Consider the following 18,299-nt stretch of genomic DNA (forward strand, 5'->3'; position numbering starts at 1 on the left):
TTCTGTGATTCTGTGATTCTGTGATAACTTAATATTCCATCATCGGTCTGATGTCAAGAAATGGAATGTTAAAGGGTTTTTAATGGGCATACGAAGTAGCGTGAGGATGAAGCTGACACTCTCTCACATCTTTGGGCAGAGGTGGCCTTTCTGCTCTATCACCTTTGTATGTTTTACAGAGAAGACAATGGCCTACAACTTTATTCTCCATGAGTCACGTCCATCTACATTTAAATTACAAAGGTCAGGTCCACTTGTATGATAATTAAATTTAATAAAATAAGAATACTTTATAACATTCAAGTCCACATTATAATTGAGTGGGATAGCTATCCCCCCCACAGCCTCAGTACACAATATAGTTTATGCACGAGCTCAGGATTCTCTGCAAGATGCTGAAATCAACATTGTGTGTTAGGGATGTGGATGCTTATTTTAAGCAGTGAGTTTGAAAATTGTGGTTTGTAGAAATATATGCAAAAATATTGCCAAAATAAGCATCCAAAACCTCATTTCAATATGCAGCTGCTTGTAAGCACAGTAATTAAGATATATTGGGTAAATTTACTACATCTTTTCTCACCCACACCAGTGAGACAGAAGTTGCAGATTTCAGACAAAGACTCAACAGATCTTTAAACTCCAGCCAGGACTCAGCGGAAAGCTGTCTGGGAGAGCAGGTCTGCTACTTAGCCTGGTCTTGTCTCCACTGCTCTGAGCTCTTTGATGGAGAGAATGTTGTTAGGATCACCCAGATCCCACCTATTGTAGATGGAATAATAATTGTTGTGGATCTCCATCATTTAATTCTGGCACAACAGCAATGGGTTAACTCAGCTTTTAATTTCTTCAAAACACTTTTCACAAATTAACCCATTTATCCTCACAATCCTGCAGGGAGGGAGGGAGCGAAGGAGAGAGTCAGTCTATCTGTTCTCTAGATAAAGAAACTGAAGTTGGGGTTTTGACATTTTTCTTGGCAGGAATCAATCAGTGTCAGCTTTACACTTCACATGCCATCACCAGTCACTCATTGCTCTAAATGCTGTGTTTACACTCTGCAGCAGGAGATCCATGCTCCTTCTAGTTTCCTCCTTCTCTGAAATAAATCAACAGCTTTTACCTCTACTTTCTCCTCCAGCTGGGGTGATGCTGGTCCCTGAAAGGAAGACGGAGGATGGGTTTGAGGAGCACTTCGGCTTGAACTACTTGGGACACTTCCTAAAAAAAAGCTGAAGCAATCAGGAACGCACAGTCACAATGCTAGGATCATCACTGTCTCATCAGCCACCCATTATGTAGGCAAATTGCACCTGGACGACTTACAAAGCAGGTACCAATCCATTTTTGATATTCACTGATCTGCAGTAAGGGTGTGCAGATTAAACTCCAAAAGAATTGTTACTGAATACCGAATGTGGGAAGTTTTGTTGCCTTTATTGTTATTTTTTTAATGAATGGTGAGCATTTGCTAAATATCTTTCAGACTTGAGCAAAGCTTGCAGCCTTCAAAGACAGAAATAATTTATAACCCTGTAAGCTGAATCTTTTATTCTGAACCTTGAAAGTCTTGCTTCCTTTCTGATGCTCACAGTGCGGTGATGGTTGTGGTGTGGAGCCTGGGCTTCTCACTGCCTACTCGGGGAGACTCTCAGTAACTGGGTTGTTTTAAAATGGCCTGGGTGAATGCTAATAGACTTCATCCTCAAGTGAATGCATATGTAGAGGCCCTGATCCTGCCCCCAGGTGGGCACAGACAGATGCCTGTGGCTGCTAGCTCCCTGCCCGCTGAGCGCAGGGATGCTGACTTGGCTCGGGGAGGGGGGGCAGCTAGCCCCGCCTGCCCAGCTGCCTTGCAGCTTCTCCCAGCCCACGCTGCCTGCTGCTCCTTCCTCCCTGGCAGCTCTACATGCTGGCCTGCAGCTCCCGGTACACCATCCTCCCTTCCTTCCACCTCTGGCCTCTGTTTTGTCCTGCACCACTCCTAATGTTCTGGTCCCCCACCTCTGCTTCCCTCCCAGCCCTTCTCCAGCTTCCCCCCCTGCCTCCCATCCCCGGGCTGTGTCATCCCTCCCGTCCCCATGATGTTTGCCCTCTCACACATCAGCCTGGTCATTCATTGCAAATGCTGGAGCCCCAGCTCTTCTGTGGGTCATCCCCTGTGCTTCCCTTACTGAGATCCAGGTGTGCAGCAATCCCGTCTTTTTAACCCAGTAAGATGGGTTAAAATGCATGGCCGTATTCTGTCCAATTACTTTCATTTAGGAAAGCTGTGGATGTATGACTATGGGCTATTTCTAACATAGGAACACATCCAGTGATGCAGTAAGTGTCTCTTACCGTGTAGAGTTGTTTAGTTAATTGAAGAATGGGTAGGATAACTGATATAGAATTCAAGATTTGCCCATGCAGTCACCTGTGGCAGTTATGTGCTAAATAACAGGCTCAAACAGACCCTGTCTTCTGATGGGCTCCAGAGCATTTCTGCATGCACAGAGCCAGTCTGAGTTTTGTGTCATTACCATGGAGAAATTCTATCTCCATCCTTTGACAGGGACTTCAGCACGTGTTCAGAGGCACCTGGCCTGAGGTTTCATTTTAGAACAAAGGCTGAAATTAGAAGGCTGGGCTGTTTCCACTGCAGACATTTTACATATGAATGCTGCATTAAGCATGTCAAACTTACTGTTTGACTTCTGATTACATACTATGGCATCAGTTTTGTTAGAAGCACATTGTTTAAACTCTGCAGGGTAGTCACAGTTTAATCCCTTGCTTGTAAAACAACCACAGGAAATTACCCTTACTCTTCACTTGATGTATGTATTCATTGTTTCTGATGGGCATGTGCTGGATGGCACCATTCAAGGAGACTGAGGGGAGTGTAATTATTATTTCTTTGGGCTAACTTGCAAAATGAAAAATTAAATGTGGCTGTGCTGTGTCTCTAGATAACAGTAGTGTCCTTCATTATAGCAAAGCCTTGTAGTGTGCCTCTTTAATTTAGGATCATCCTTACCTGTGATTCGTCATTATTAACTCATATTTTAAAGGAACCAGAAATGTTTCAGCTGGAAGGTTATGGTTAAGCATGAACATGACCAATCTGATGTAAAAAACAATAATATACCAGTGAGACTTACCTGCAGCTTTTGCACCAAACCCTGCCCTTTACATTTCAACTTCATTGACGTAAGATGAACCATAAAGGACGACAGGCTCTGGCTGATTTTGCCCGCTTTCTTTCAGAGTATGGATGCTCTGGATCACTCAAGGGTGACAGCGGTGCGTGCTTTCTGAGCACGCAGGTACACCAGTGGGACCCAGACAGGGCTGTGGATTCAGCTCCAAACCTTTTTTTTGGTTGAGGTAGAAGAAGACACTCCTTTTTTTTTTTTTTTTTTTTTAGCCTAACTGCTGATAAGCCCCCACTTGGGTGAATAGTTAGTTAGTTATTTATGGCATAAATGGTGTTGCTAAAAACAGTGAGGTCACGTGTGTGTTCGAGTGTGTGCCTACAGCGTGAGCGGGTGGTTTAGCAACCCTGAAGCACTGTTGCAGGGTACCATGCAAAGGCACTGCTCACACCACGGGGCCTTGGAGACACCTGGTGATTCAGAACAGCATATAAGAGCTTTAATGGATGCAGTAAAGACACCCATGTCATGTCACTGTGATATGATAGCATTCCGCAAATTGATAGTTTCCCAGTGATACTATCCCTCATTTTTTCTGCTTGTGTGAATGGGAAATCTTTCTGAAAGCTTTGTACTGGCTTTTTCCTTATTTTGAGTTGCACTGGTTGGCCATAATTAATTTCATGACTGGATGTATGTTCTCAGATGCACTGGTAGTCCTAACCTTCCAGGAAGGTAGCAAAACAATTTGGAGTCATTTATTCACAGTGGAAAAAAGGGCCTGTACTCTGTGCTGGAAAAATACTGGTGGCAGCAGACTGACTTTTTTACCATGCTCTTGTCCCCTTATTCCTAGATTTTGGTTGGGCTAGGGTCCAAACTGGAGGGGAGTGATGGTGGCGGAGGAGGGATCTATCCATCAAACATGGCAGAAAAGGAGAGGCAGAAGCCTGTCTTGACATAAAGGAGACAGTACACCAAAGTTCACCTCTCTGCTTTACCACAGATTTTTCTATGTGATCGTTCTCCCACTCAGGAGACTCTGAGCTGGCATCACAATTGTGGCCATCGCTCCCCATTGCTTGTATGTGCTGCTCAGAGTTCTGCTCTGCAGTCAGATGTCATCCATGTCACTGTGACCACAGGGCAACAGCATAACAAATAATTGTTGGAAGGTCTCTCCCATGAACAATATTAAAAGCAGCTTGTGTTGCTGTCTCTGCGTTTCCTCTTTGGTTCATTTTCTGCCATCTTACTAGTCTGATTTACCCCATGTTTTTCTTTTCAGCTCTGTTTTGACAGGAGGGTTAATTTTTTTTTTTCTTGATTTTCCTTGCATGTTAATTTTTTTCTTCCTTTGTTATCTCTCTTCATGCCTGCCTGCCTGATTTCTATGTTCATGAGTTTCATAGAGCTTTTTTGTCTCCATTGCTTTTTCCCTCCCTATCTCATCCCCTTTTCCTGTCTCTGATTTTTTGAGTCTTATTTCTGATAACCAGTTAATTTCCTCTTCTCCTTTTCTCTTATCTTCTCCCCCTAGTCCCAGTCCTGTTTCTCCCCTACAAGTGTCATTTCTCCCCCTTCCTGCCCGTCCTCTTCCCACACATACCAGTAAAAGAGACATAGCATGGGTATATCAAGGCAGGACAGAGCTTGTTCCAAACTGGCAGGGCATAGCTTGTTTCATGTGTGTTATTGAAAATGCAAACGCACAAGAGCAATGACTGTTCTCCCAGTTCTTTTGCTGAAGGATATATGAAGAACATCAAACACCTTTGTGGTCTTTTAGATCCAGACCATTTTCAACAGCAATCACATGAGTCGACAAGGGGATCCCTAAGGCAAATCTTTCTCCTTCATCCCTACTTCGAATACAACTATTTTCAAGGAGGTGAAAGTTTAACAGAAACGTTATCTATCTGCAAGCGTTTCAACAGCAGTGATTTCAGCAATTGCATGCTGAGTGTAGTACGCTGTGCCCTCTAACAGCATAGCTGGGATGTCCTTTTTTCCTCTTTTGCCTGCCTTAAGTAACACTTTCTAAAGTGAGAGAAGAAACAAATATGATCATGAGAGAATATGGCTGTCTGGTTTTAGCAAAAGCTCGAAGAACATTGTGCTATCCTCTTGGGTTGAGATGGGCCTGAACAGTGCACTGGAGCTTATGGTGCTCTTACAAGGCTGGGATGGAGGGCACTCCTTCAAGTACTCTACCTACCAAAGAAAGAAGGAATTTTAGGAAAATAAAAAATACCTTATTCCCTTTCCCAAGCTGTGGGTCACACCTGAGTATGCTCTCTTTCCCAGGGGTTAGCATCCTTGTGTGTTCTCTCTAGCTTTTTCTCCATGACTAAGTATTCCTTTCATCATCCTCTCTTTTTGCATGCCAAATGGGCCCCGTAATGCTGTGAATCACAGATCTATGAACTCCCCAGACACAGTAACACAGCTCCTCTTCTGGTTCACATCTCCAATATATTCAGGAACAGTTAGTCACACTTTTTCTACTCTTTCCTCTGCTCTCCAACTGCAGAAGGAGCTGAGTTTTTTTGTAACTCTCCAAGCTTGTACAGTCCCCAGATACTTTTTTCCCTGTAGCCATAGTGCATGAATCGTATCAGAGACAATAGAGATTGAATGAATGGAATTGCAAAAGTCAATGCTGCCACATTGCTGTCCTAGCTGGTGTAAAATAGGGAAAACAGCTCTGCCCAGGACCTGTGAGGATGCTGGGGAGACAAGGCAGCTCCAGTTAATCTCTGTCAGACAGTTCATAAGGGCTGTAAAAGGAGCTGTCTAGTATCAATGAGAAAATCTGTCTGCATTGCCCCCTGGAGACCTCCTATTCCTGGGTGGGTGTCGTCCTTCATCTTCACTTCTCACATGTGTTTGTTGGTAAATGAAGTTGTCTTAAGTCTGGGCAGAAAGGATTTTGTCCCATCAGCATTGCTGAGATTTTGAAAATATTGTCCAGGAATAGCAATGAAAAGTTAAAATGACAAATTATTTTTGGAAAATATGAATCCATTTTTCAGACCAAAACCATCGATTGCAGTGATTTCAGAATACCTTATTTCTAATTTATATGTAATTATCCTTATGCGTACATTGTAATTCATATGTTGAAGTATAATATTGATCAAACTGAAATTCCAAACTTTTAATTTCTAAGTCATCCTGTGGAAGTAAGTTATCTCCATCAGTTTCAAATTACTTGGTTTTTTAGCTGGACATTTGTTTAAAACAGATTTTTTTTCCCTCAGAATGGTTTGATGAGTCAACGTTTCTTTACATTGAGAAGCTTTTTTATTTTTTTTTTTTTTTCCCCCACACAAAATTCGCAGTTGGTTGTTTCAGTGCCTTTTCACGACTGATCTGTAACTTGTAGTTTCTTAATTCTCTCTGGCTGGAAGATCTTATGGGATGTACGGTATCTTCGGTTCCAGCAAAACCAAACATGAAGCTGATGTAGCATAGTTGTTTATTTGTTTTATTTTTGTTTAATTTATTTACTATTGTTTTATTTCCAAATTTTTAAATAATAAAGAAAAATTCATAAGAGGAAGTAGGATAGATTTTAAACATTACCTTTTAATTTGCTAATCCATTTTAGTCAGTAGAGAAGTCTTTCACAGTTTACATATAAAGAGGTGTGTCACTGGACTGCTGCTTAATAAAATGGTGTGAAAACTACAGAAATTGTAATCATAAAAGATTCTTCTAGACAATAAGACAGATACAAGAGATTATAGGTTTTAATTCGCTCAAGGAATATATGTTTTTGTTCAAGTTGTATTGTCTAAGCAGCTTCCCCACGATGACTTTTATTGCATTTTCTGCTTCTATTTGCAAGATACAATCATGTTCCCTTGACAGGACCAATTGTCAACTGTGGCACACTGCTGTGTTCAGTTAAACGCGTTCTTCCTGCAGCTGGTTTCCAAGTTTTCCTGTCTATGGTTAGATGATAAATATCCAAATGCTTAGTGCACCTATGTAAGGGTATTTCAGTTCTTCTTTGCAAAATACTTTCTGTATAAATGCAAAAGGATTTGCTGCTTTGCAAAATGATTCCTTACTTTAGCAGCTATTAGCATTAATTGCAAAAATTGACTTGCTGGCCTGGAAAATAAGTGTACTGGTGAAGGCACAGATCTCAAATTCTGTAAATTAATTAAAGAAATAAATGGGCTATTATAGCAGCAGACCAATTCATCAGTCCAAAAGACAGAGTTCACACGCAGTGGTTTATCCGCGTTGCAGACCACAGGTGGTCCCCATCCATTCCTACAACCAATAATGAAGAAATATTTAAGTTAGGATGCCAACTTTGAAAAGTTTTAGTTTTACATTTATCAGTGTACTTTCATTCTGTGTAATCAAAATGCTTTTAGGGTTCATTGGTTTCTGAACAATAACACAGTGCAACACTACTGTCACACACGTAATGCCAGACTGATGTGTTCAGAGAAAATAAATGTAAGTAGCTACTTTGTGTGTCACAATGTTAAATTATTTTTTGTCTAAAAGGGATTAATGGTCTTAACAAAGAATTATTAACAATGATTAATGATTTGATAGGACACAGTGTTTCTGCATGAGTTCAAAATTGCAACATATTGGAAGGTATGTGATATATGGGTGTTCCTGCTGCTCAGCCTCTCACAGTGGCTTGGGTGGGTGAAGTCAGCTCTGTGGCACACATGACAGTGGATCTCACAGACACACTGTTTTCCAAAATGGCAGGATGGTTCGATGGTAATTTGAAAGTGAATGTAACTGCACTAGTGTGACAGAGGCGGCAAAAGGGACTTGTGGAGAAAAGGGTGTGGAGATAGCGTGTCCCCCTTGAGAGGGAAAGGTTAGTTTAACATATCCCTGTGAGCAAAAAGACTCATTAAGACCAAGTGAACCTTAAAAGCTTTGGAGTAGAGGTCTTGGGTGATTATTCAAATTATTTTAGCTTTCCTCTCAGTTGCTCTGACTACCACCATCCTCACAGTACCTTTTCAGTGGAGTTGTCCTTTGAGCTGCCTAGCGTAGCTAGGGAAAGCTGGCACGCTTGCCTATAAATCCCTGGAATAACATGTAAACATTCAAAATTATCAGCTTTCTTTCCACAAATCCCATCTGGGTTCAGCCCTGCTGTTGCTCCTGATTTTTCACAACCATACATTGCTGATCTTGCCACACACATTAAAGATTACAAGCTGTAATGGAGGCAGGCACAGGCAGATTTCTGCCTCAGTGATTACAAATGATAACTCTTAAACTTTCTCTGCTCCCCATCCTAAACCTCTTCTTTCAGCAGAGGAGAACTTTGTTCAAAAGCAAATGAGGCATTTGAATACTTAAACCCATGAAGAAAAATTACTCATAGAATCATCTTAGAATCATAGAGTGGTTTAGGCTGGAAGAGACCTTTAAAAATCATCTAGGACAACTCCCCTGACAGGGGAAGGGGCACTTTCCAATAGACCAGGTTGCTCAAAGCCTCGTCCAACATGGCCTTGAACACCTCCAGGGATGGGACATCCACAACTTCTCTGGGCAACCTGTACCAGTGCCTCGTGACCCTTGCATAAAAAATTTCTTCCTAATATCTAATCTAAATCTACCCTCTTTCAGCTTAAAACCATTACCCCTCATCCTGTCACTGCACTCCCTGATAAAGAGTGCCTCCCCATCTCTCCTGTAGGCCCCCTTCAGGTACTGGAAGGCTGCTCTAAGGTCTCCCCGGAGCCTTCTCTTCTCCAGGCTGAACAACCCCAACTCTCCCAGCCTGTCCTCATAGGGGAGGTGCTCCCTCTGATCATCTTCATGGCCCTCCTCTGGACTCTCTCCAACAAGTCCATGTCTTTCCTGTGCTGAGGACTCCAGAGCTGGATGCAGTACTCCAGGTGGGGTCTCACGAGAGCAGAGTAGAGGGGCAGAATCACTTCCCTCGTGACCTGCTGGTCACACTTCTTTTGATGCAGCCCAGGACATGATTAGCTTTCTAGGCTGCAAGTGCACTTAGCTGGGTCATGTTGAGTTTCTCATCTACCAGCACCCCCAAGTCCTTCTTTTCAGAGCTGCTCTCAATCCATTCTCCTCCCAGCCTGTATCTGTGCTTGGAATTGCCTTGATACAGTTGTAGGACCTTGCATTTGGCCTTGTTGAACTTCATGAGGTTTGCACGGGCCCACCTCTCAAGCCTTAACAGTGTCAAAGGCTTTGCACAAGTCCAGGTAGATGATAGTTGCTCTTCCCTTATCCACCAGTGCTGTAAGCCCATAGTGGAATGCCACCAAATTTGTCAAGCATGATTTGCCCTTACTGAACCTATGCTGGCTCTCACTGGTCACTTCCTTATTTTCCATGCGCCTTATCATCATTCCCAGGAGGATCTGTTCCATGATCTTGCCAGGTGAGACCGACTGGCCTAAGGATCTCTAACTCCACCATTTCATTATCACTGGAGTCCAGGTTGCCCTTGAGCTTCACATTCCCCATCATCCCCTCCTTGTCAGTGAGAACAAGTTCCAGCACAGCACCTGTCCTTGTTGGCTCCTCTATCACTTGCAGAAGGAAGTTATCATCAATGCATTCCAGGAACCTCCTGGCTTGCTTATTCTGTGTTGTGTTGTCCTTCCAACAGATATTGGGGTGGTTGAAGTCCCCCATGAGGACCAGGGCTTGTGAACATGAGGCTGCTCCTATCTGTCCACAGAGGGCCTAATCCACTCAATCTTCCTGGTTGGGTGGCCTGTAGCAGACCCCCACTAGAATGTCACCTGTCCCTGCCCTCCCTTTCATCCTGACCCAGCAGCTCTCGGTTGGCTCCTCATCCATCCCCAGGCAGAGCTCCATGTACTCCAGCTGGGCACTGACACAGAGGGCAACACCTCCTCCTCGTCTCCCCTTCCTGTCCTGCCTAAAGAGCCTATGTCCTCCCATTCCAACATTGCAGTCACAGGAGTCGTCCCACCACATCTCCATGCTGCCAGTAAGATCATAGCCCTGCAGGCATGTGCATGTCTCTAACTCCTCTTGTTTGCTCCCCATGCTAGTGTGTTTGCATAGAGGCACTTAAGCTGGGCCCCCAGTGAAGCTGACTTACTGGCTGGGATTGCTTTGTGTTGGTCTCCCGGTGCTCTCCTGCTGTCAGCTGCTCTCCAGTTGCTCTCCTGCTGACCTGTGATCCTTCTCCAGGCTCTGGGCATCTATAGCTGGCACTGGCATCAAACTGGTAGGAATGGGATGGACTGAGGTTTCCCTCCCCCAGCAACTTCAGTTTAAATCCCTTGTCACCAAGTTGGTGAGCTTGTGACCGAAGATGCTCTCCCCTTCTCTGACAGATGGACCTGTCAGCCCCCAGTAGACCAGGTTTCTCAAAGCAAGTCCCATGGTCTAAGTAGCTGAACCCCTGGCTGTGGCACTGCTCCTGTAACCTTTTGTTGACTCACCAGATTTGACTGGCTTTTTCAAACCCCTTACCTTTAACACGGAGGATTGATTAAAAAGCTACCTGTGCTCCAGAGTCCCTTACCACCTCTCCCAGGGCCCTGTAATCCTTCTTGATAGACCTCAGACTGGTCCTGGATGTATCACTGATGCCCATGTGAAACAACAATCTTCTGATTAAATCAACTTCTCTTTTAAAAGTGAGAAGTTTATGAAAAATACACTTTCTAAATAAAGTAAGTCACTGTAAAAGTAAAACATTTTAGCCCCCCAAGAGTTTTAATACTGCCAGAATGCCTTATATAGTTGTAGCTTCGCTGCTCCATTTCTTCTGTGCTTGTTACATGTCAGAGCTGTGGTTGCCATGCATTTCTTGTCATGGGAGGTGGAGACTGGCTGTACACAGCACTGTCTTGTCCTTCTGAGAAGGACAGAGTCCAAGGAGTACTGTGGCTCACAGTAGCTTTTTGAGAAGCTCAAGAGCTTTTAACAGTGATGCTAGCTATAATATGGCACAGCAGAAGTGTCCAAATTAAAATATTATGAGTTTAGCATGAAATCTTTTGGTTCTCAGCTCAAAGAGGGGGTGTTCAGTATCTGAATTGCCACCAAAAATCAATCAGTCTGCCAAAATAGCAGTTTCTTTTAATTCTTTTTCCAGTGAGGGCTGGGGCAGGGCAGCTCTGTGACTGTGTTGTTTTTTTTAGGGTTTGGACATGAAACTTCTCATCATTTCCTGGAAAGCCAAACCTGCCTGACTTCACTTGCTTCTCCTGTGTTGGCAGGGGGAAGGGATCTCATTCACTCTGGCCCGAGGCCATGCCACCCCCTTCTTAGGAAATGCTTGGTTTTCCATTACAGATCTCTGTTTACAGTGTTCCAGGGTGACATAGTATTGGGAAATTTATAAAACAAAATCAAAAACCAACTTGAAGGCTAAAGTGTAGAGAAGGTGATTGCTGTCTCTGTCCCTTATGGCACTTCGAAGTAACTGCTTTGCAGTGCTGGCTGTGGACCACTTTAAGGCACTGTATGTAATTTGTTTCTAGCAGGTTTTTTTGTTTCCTGAAGTTGACTTCTTTATGATCCTTAAATAAGACCCTCATCTTTACAGGCCTCTTTCATATGCTTGTTTAAATCCCAAATGTTTTCTGATAGTAGCCAAGGGCCACTGGTGGTGTATGGTCTCACATGAACAGAAGCCTTTCCTGCCACGTCTGGGCTATCAGTCATTTCATGGGTGCAGAAAACTTCCACATTTTAATCTCTCCTGTACCTGTTGGCATTTCAGCCATATTTCTGCTGTGACTTGGCTGTCTTCCAACAGAGGGGAAGACTTCTCATGACTGTTTTCAAGAAATAGTTAACTTTCTTTATGAGCTTGTTCCTTGTCCTAATTCATGTACAGTCAGTCAGTTTTACCTGTCGATTTGAAGCTGTGATACTCATATCCTCACTATGTAAGAAAACTTTGAAAAAGCAGAAGTTGTTAGATTGTTTCAACAAACTTAAACTGATTTTCAAAATTATTTTGTTGTGCCAGACTTGATGGTCTTGTGTTGCTTCTGTGGACAGAGAGTGATGGCATAGGACTTTCTGCACAGTATTTATAGACACCTTGGAGGAAGAAGGATTTTGCAGTCTGTGTGTATATTAAGCCATGTTTCTCCTGGTAAGACAGGCCAGTCCTTCAGCGTGTTGAACATTTGCACTTGCAGAACACATTCCATGTCGTCTCAACTCCAAGGCAGTGCAATGGGCTCAGCCCATCACAAAATGAAACCTTGCATTGTCTTCACATATACACCAACATATTTCATGTAGTGTACTGAAAATCTGCTAGCCACATTAGGTGAACTGCACTGGATTTGAAATGCAGCTCTTTATTATGCAAGCCAGACCCTACAGTTCCCTCTCAGTCCCAGAACAAAAAGCCCAGAATCTGCAGCTGATCTGGAAAAGCCTACACCAGTTTTAAAAATATTTTATTGAAGTGGAAGTAAGATTTGGAGTTGTTAAAGTTATTACTGGGCCATTCTATGGCCCTACATGCGTTCTAGTGGAAGAAACCCTAAGAAGTCCCATTGCTTCCTTCAACTTAAAAGCTCTATTGCAGGAGAGCTAGGAAACTTTCCACAAGTGGGTGGAGAGTATCTCAGAGCTCTTCTTGATATAGTCCAAGAGATACTCTTAAAAAATGTGTGACAACCTTCAGTAAACTAAGATCCAGATTATCCAAGAGTCAATATGAAAAGATATGTGGCCATGATGTTTCCTTGTCACTCAAAAGGGTCACAGGGACACTGAATGTAGGTCTTGGAGCCTTGATCTGTTTCTTGACTGCAGCAATGCAAAACCTTGTGTGCTTCTCTTATTTATTCACATTTGTTTGATGGAGATTTTTAATTGAATGAAGGGATACCATTATGCTCAAATACCACTTCAGTATTAACAAGTACTTAACACTGCATCATATGAACTGACTGTAGAAAAATGATGCTTCAGAAGAGGCATTTTATATCATTCTCTGTAAAGAGATATATTTTCTGGGAGAACGGAATTACAGTAATTACAACTTGAACTTACCATCAATATTTAAAATCATCAAAAACATTTGAAATTAACTCCAATTTTATGCAAACAGCAAAATTAGACTTTTTTTGAAGATACTGATTCTGGTAAGACTTTGAGAAGATGAGCCTTTGAGTCTGTGTTTCATACATTTGAGAACCGTACTGAGCACACAGCAATGGAGCTGCATGCAGCAAGGCAATCAGTAGAGCAGGAGGGCTCTTGATATCTCACTTCCTGTCATTAGGAGGAGGGATCAGCCAAATGAAAAATGATGTGTTGATTCCATCTGGATGTCCGTAATGCCCAGGATGACAAGCACCTGCATTTTTTGCCTTTCATAAATATTTTTATAATAAAGACCTTCCAGGTTCCTTCAATAAATGTTGTCCTCCAAAGACAGTAAGTTAATTTTTATTCACTCTGCCTTTCCTACAAGCACTGCAGGGGGAAACTCTAGATGTGGTTGGTCTTTGTCTGTGGGTCGAAACTGAAGGGTAAGGTGGATTGCTCTGAAAGTCCATCTGCTTCTGGCTGCTTAAGTAACCCTGGTGTGACCAGCTAGGACATGAAGGTTTTGCTTTTCATCCTGTGTAGAGCCACTGATTTTATTTATCAGTCTTATCATATCCATAGAATCATAGAATGGTTTGGGTTGGAAGGGACCTTAAAGATCGTCTAGTTCCAACACCCTTGCTGTGAGCAGGGCCACCTTCCACTAGACCAGGTTGCTCAAAGCCTCATCCAGCCTGGCCTTGAACACCTCCAGGGATGGGGCATCCACAGCTTCCCTGGGCAACCTGTGCCAGTGCCTCACCACCCTCACAGGAAAAAATTTCTTCCTAATATCTAATCCAAATCTTCCCTCTTTCAACTTAAAACCATTACCCCTCATCCTGTCACTGCACTCCCTGATAAAGAGTCCCTCCCCATCTCTCCTGTAGGCCCCCTTCAGGTACTGGAAGGCTGCTCTAAGGTCTCCCCGGAGCCTTCTCTTCCCCAGGCTGAACAACCCCAACTCTCTCAGCCTGTCCTCAAAGGAGAGGTGCTCCAGCCCTCTGACTATCTTTGTGGCCCTCCTCTGGTCTTGCTCCAACAAGTGCATGTCCTTCTTATCTTATAGTCTTCCTTTCCAACATGTCCATCACAGGGTCATGAGAGTGCTTCAGGAGTCCCTAATGCTTGAGTCCTTATTCACTCCAATTACAGATGCCAGTGTATTGAAGTTCAAATACACGGGGGTATGCTAAGGCCACCTTGACTGTTGTATGTGTATATTTATAAATATATTTTTTTAAAAGCTACACATCAAGTATATGAAAGAAATGTACATGAAGTGTAGTTGTTCAGTGAACACACAAAATAACCCATGCATGTATATGAAATGGATGACTAGATGGTAGCCTATAGTAGTAGCTGGTAACAGGACAGCTACTGTACAAAACATAACTGTAACAATATCTGAATAAGTAGATACATTAACACTTTACATTTTAGGGGGTTTTTACTAATGCATATGTTTTTTTTTTTCTTTCAATTGTCAAGATACTAGTTTTCAGTGGTAATACACGTATTCTAATTTCTCCAACTGTGTCCTTTCTCCATTTCTGCATTTTCCTTTTTTTTTTCTTGTATTGAGGGAAAATAACAATTGATGAGACTCAGCAAATGTATTCATGGAATAAATATGCGTAGCACCATCAGGAAGTCTGTTTAAATCAAATCAGCAGTATTTAGAACTCTGGCTTTGCTTTATCGTAGAAAGAAACCAGGAAAGACTTACCTATATTCCGCAATATGTTTCTGTAGCTGCTTTAAAATAAACTGCAAAATCTATTAAAATCTTGAAAAATCTTGCACTGCATTCCCTGGAGCAAGAAAATTTTAAACTGTGAAATCTTCATGAGTGTTTAATAATAGTCTTTTATATTCTTGACTAAGCAATGGTGATGATGTATTGCAAGATTAATACATAAATCATTAGGAAACTTTAGTCATTTTAATACATCAAGTCTGTGTTTTGCTTAATTCACTGATTCATCCTGGAGCATGTATTGAAATTTTGTGTGGCCTTTCATTAAAAACCTCAGGATGTCACCCACGTTTTGCATCACTTGTTTTTTAAGGGACCACATAGCAATTGGGTTGTTCTGCAGTTTGATCTTGACGGACTCTGCCCTCCAGGCAAATTTACATGCTGGAAATTGGGGAGCGTGGTGATGGGTGAGGGGAGGATGACATGTGCAAGACATGTGTGGTGTGAAAGAGGTCCATGTCAGGAAAATTTCACTGCTAGCACTGGCCAGGTTAAACGTAGCTGTGTGTTGGTCAGTACTGTCACAAGTCCGCTGAGCCTTTTGTTGAAGCAAGATGTGGCAGGGAAGGGAAAGGGTGATGCCACTGCACCTTCCTTCAGTTGGTCTGTATCTGCTTCCTCCCCATGTGTGCATAGTGCAAAAGCAACTGTTAATGAAAGAGAAAAAGCCGACAGCAGCACAAAAGCCTGCGCGCAGGAGGTGCGGGGGAAGTGGTCTGTGCTGAGTAGCGATCTTGTTTCCCCTGTTACTCAGTGGGTACCCTGAGCTGACTTAATACTCTTCACTAGACATGGTATCACTGAACGTAAATGGGAGACCTGAACTGAACACAGACCAACTAAAGCCAGGCAGAAAAGACACCAGAGTAAGACCAGGTGCCAAGGAAGTTGCTGAATGTGTATCCAGTTTCCAAACTTGGATAGAAGCTGAGTCCATATTTAAACACCTAATTAGCCACTGCAGGCTCCTGTTTGAAATTTGGCTTCTCATTACTTTTTACAAATACATTGCCCCAGCATGCTAGGAAGACTGCTGCTGGAGACAGCACCATGAAGATGAGTGGTAAAATCAGTTTCTGGTGGAAAAGAAAAAAAAATATTATTAGAAAAAAAAAAGTCAGCAAATCACAAGACACTCACTCACTCCAGAATTCAAAACTTAACTTATTTTGTTTTGGCAAAAATACAAACAATGCCTTTCTCTTCTCCCTAATTTTTGTAATGGCAATTCAAACTTGTCAGTCTATGTTGCAAAAAATCTTAAGCCAAAAATAAGGAATTCTGCTAAAAATTAATTGAACAGAAAATGCATGCCTTATCCTGATCCTTTATTCATCAGTATAGAATCAATAAAACATCATTTTAAAAGGAAGAAGAAGGTCTTTTATATTTCTTCTCTCTTGGCCAGATTTCAAAGCAGCTAATTAAATCCTGTCTGCCTTAACTCCTCCTGTAGTTTCCATTTAGTGATTTGTGCATTGCCCTATTTTATCTGCACCAACTTGACAAAATGCCCCCAGGGGAGACTGTTTTCCATGGTAGGAAGAGTGGTCCACAGAGAGCCCCACTCAAAGGAGTGGGTGGGCATGAACTTGTCCAAGCTGGCGATGCCAGGTACACTGCTTCTTCCCAATGGACTTCTTCCCACCAAGTCCGTGCTTGGTGCCTTCCCTTACTCCACTTTTCCCAGCTGCTGACCATGCACAGGCTTACGATACCCACAGCACATGCTGTCTGTCGTAGCTCGAGCCTGGTGAGCAGTATTTATTAGGAGGGATCCCTGGGCAGCTGAACACCTCCTAGCTCTCTAGCCAACTGGCCAGCGTGTGTGGTATATCCACTGGTAGCTGGGAGCTACCAGTCCTTTGCCTGGCTGTCTGCCCAGTTAGGAGGCAGCCTTTCTCTGCTTGAGCATCTGCCTGCTTTGTTGCGAAGCATCGATTTCCTGCATCCTCAGGGGTCCAAGTGTCACAGGCACCCTGCGTGCACTGGTGTGCCAGCACAGTTTGCTGGTAAGTTGTGTTCTGCTTTGAGCCATGTTTCGGTTGGCCTCTTGTATATGCTTTCATTTCAGAAGGCTTTTAAAGCGTTCACAATATGAAAGCACTGTGGAAATGCATAATGTTGATATTATTTTATCGAGTATACAATTATAGTTTCACTCAGAGTAGAAAATGTACATACAGAGCTCAAAGCGCCAAGGGAGGTTAGATTTAGATGCATAGCCTTTAAAGCCAGGTAATTCCATGTACATAAGGAATATATTTTATGGCTTTAAACTGAAAGAGGGTAGGCTTAGATTGGATATAAGAAAGAATTTTTTTACTGTGAGGGTGGTGAGGCACTGGCACAGGTTGCCCAGAGCAGTTGTGGATGCCCCATCCCTGGAGGTGTTCAAGGCCAGGCTGGATGAGGCTTTGAGCAACCTGGTCTAGTGGAGGGTGTCCCTGCCCATGGCAGGGGGGTTGGAACTTGATGATCTTTGAAGGTCTCTTCCAGCCCAAACCATTCTATGATTCTGCGATTCTACGTGTATGTGTGTGGGAGATACAGTCGTAGTACAGGTACAGGAGCCTGTGCACTCCTATTTTTCTGATGCATAATGTCAAAACTGGATGTAGTGAAATCAAGTAACCAGTGTTGATTCTTTTCTTAATGTGTCATTTAAACAACATGAACCTAATTAGACAGGGACTCATGAACAAAACAGTTGTTCAGTGAAAATCCTTGTCAGTTCTGTGTCACAGGTATTCCTCTGTTTTATGTAGTCCATTGATGTCAGATTCCTGGAAAGCAAAAAGCACACACAGAGAAAATTAGAAGAGAGTGGGTAATCACTGCAGGGGTTCTGCCAAAGTTGTCTGCTCTAGGTATCCGATTTTATATCTTTCATATCTATAGTATGTTGTTGAAGTCTGATTCCCCACTGCCTTGCAAATCATTTGCATCTCTGTGCTGTAATATAAAAGGCTTCCTCACTGATTGGATAGCTTTTTATATCTTCTCAGCACTCGTGTTTCTCTGACATAGATATCTATGCAAAGTACAAGGCTTTTGAGGATCTGGCCCTTGTAGTTCATGCTTCATTGCCACAAGGTAAGTAAAAACAGCACTCTCACGGAATGTGGGAATGGGAAGTCATGGGGAGCATTCACCATCCTCCTGCCTGGCATTTGAAGGTTACTGAAGGCCAGACTAGACCCAGGCAGAACAAGTCAGAGTAGTCCCCAGCTCTGCTTTCCTGCAAGCCTCTTGCCAGACAAGATCACTCTTATTCATTCCAGGAAGCTTGTCCTGTGCCCCAGCTTGCGTTCTCCACTAGTGGGGGA

The 18,299-nt window shown here is 42.9% G+C and overlaps 1 protein-coding gene across 1 annotated transcript in view; it reads left to right on the forward strand.

The window, feature by feature from the left end:
* Window positions 1-1,116: 1,116 nt before the first annotated feature.
* Window positions 1,117-18,299, forward strand: part of DHRSX (dehydrogenase/reductase (SDR family) X-linked) — a gene marked incomplete at its 5' end in the record, with an annotated part of 50,133 nt that continues 32,950 nt past the window's right edge. Inside the window, 2 exon segments of the mRNA XM_010077714.1 lie at window positions 1,117-1,222; window positions 1,225-1,333. Coding sequence (XP_010076016.1) covers window positions 1,117-1,222; window positions 1,225-1,333 — 215 coding nt within the window.

Source organism: Pterocles gutturalis, unplaced genomic scaffold, assembly GCF_000699245.1.
Source record: "Pterocles gutturalis isolate BGI_N339 unplaced genomic scaffold, ASM69924v1 scaffold8428, whole genome shotgun sequence".
Classification (NCBI taxonomy): domain Eukaryota; kingdom Metazoa; phylum Chordata; class Aves; order Pterocliformes; family Pteroclidae; genus Pterocles; species Pterocles gutturalis.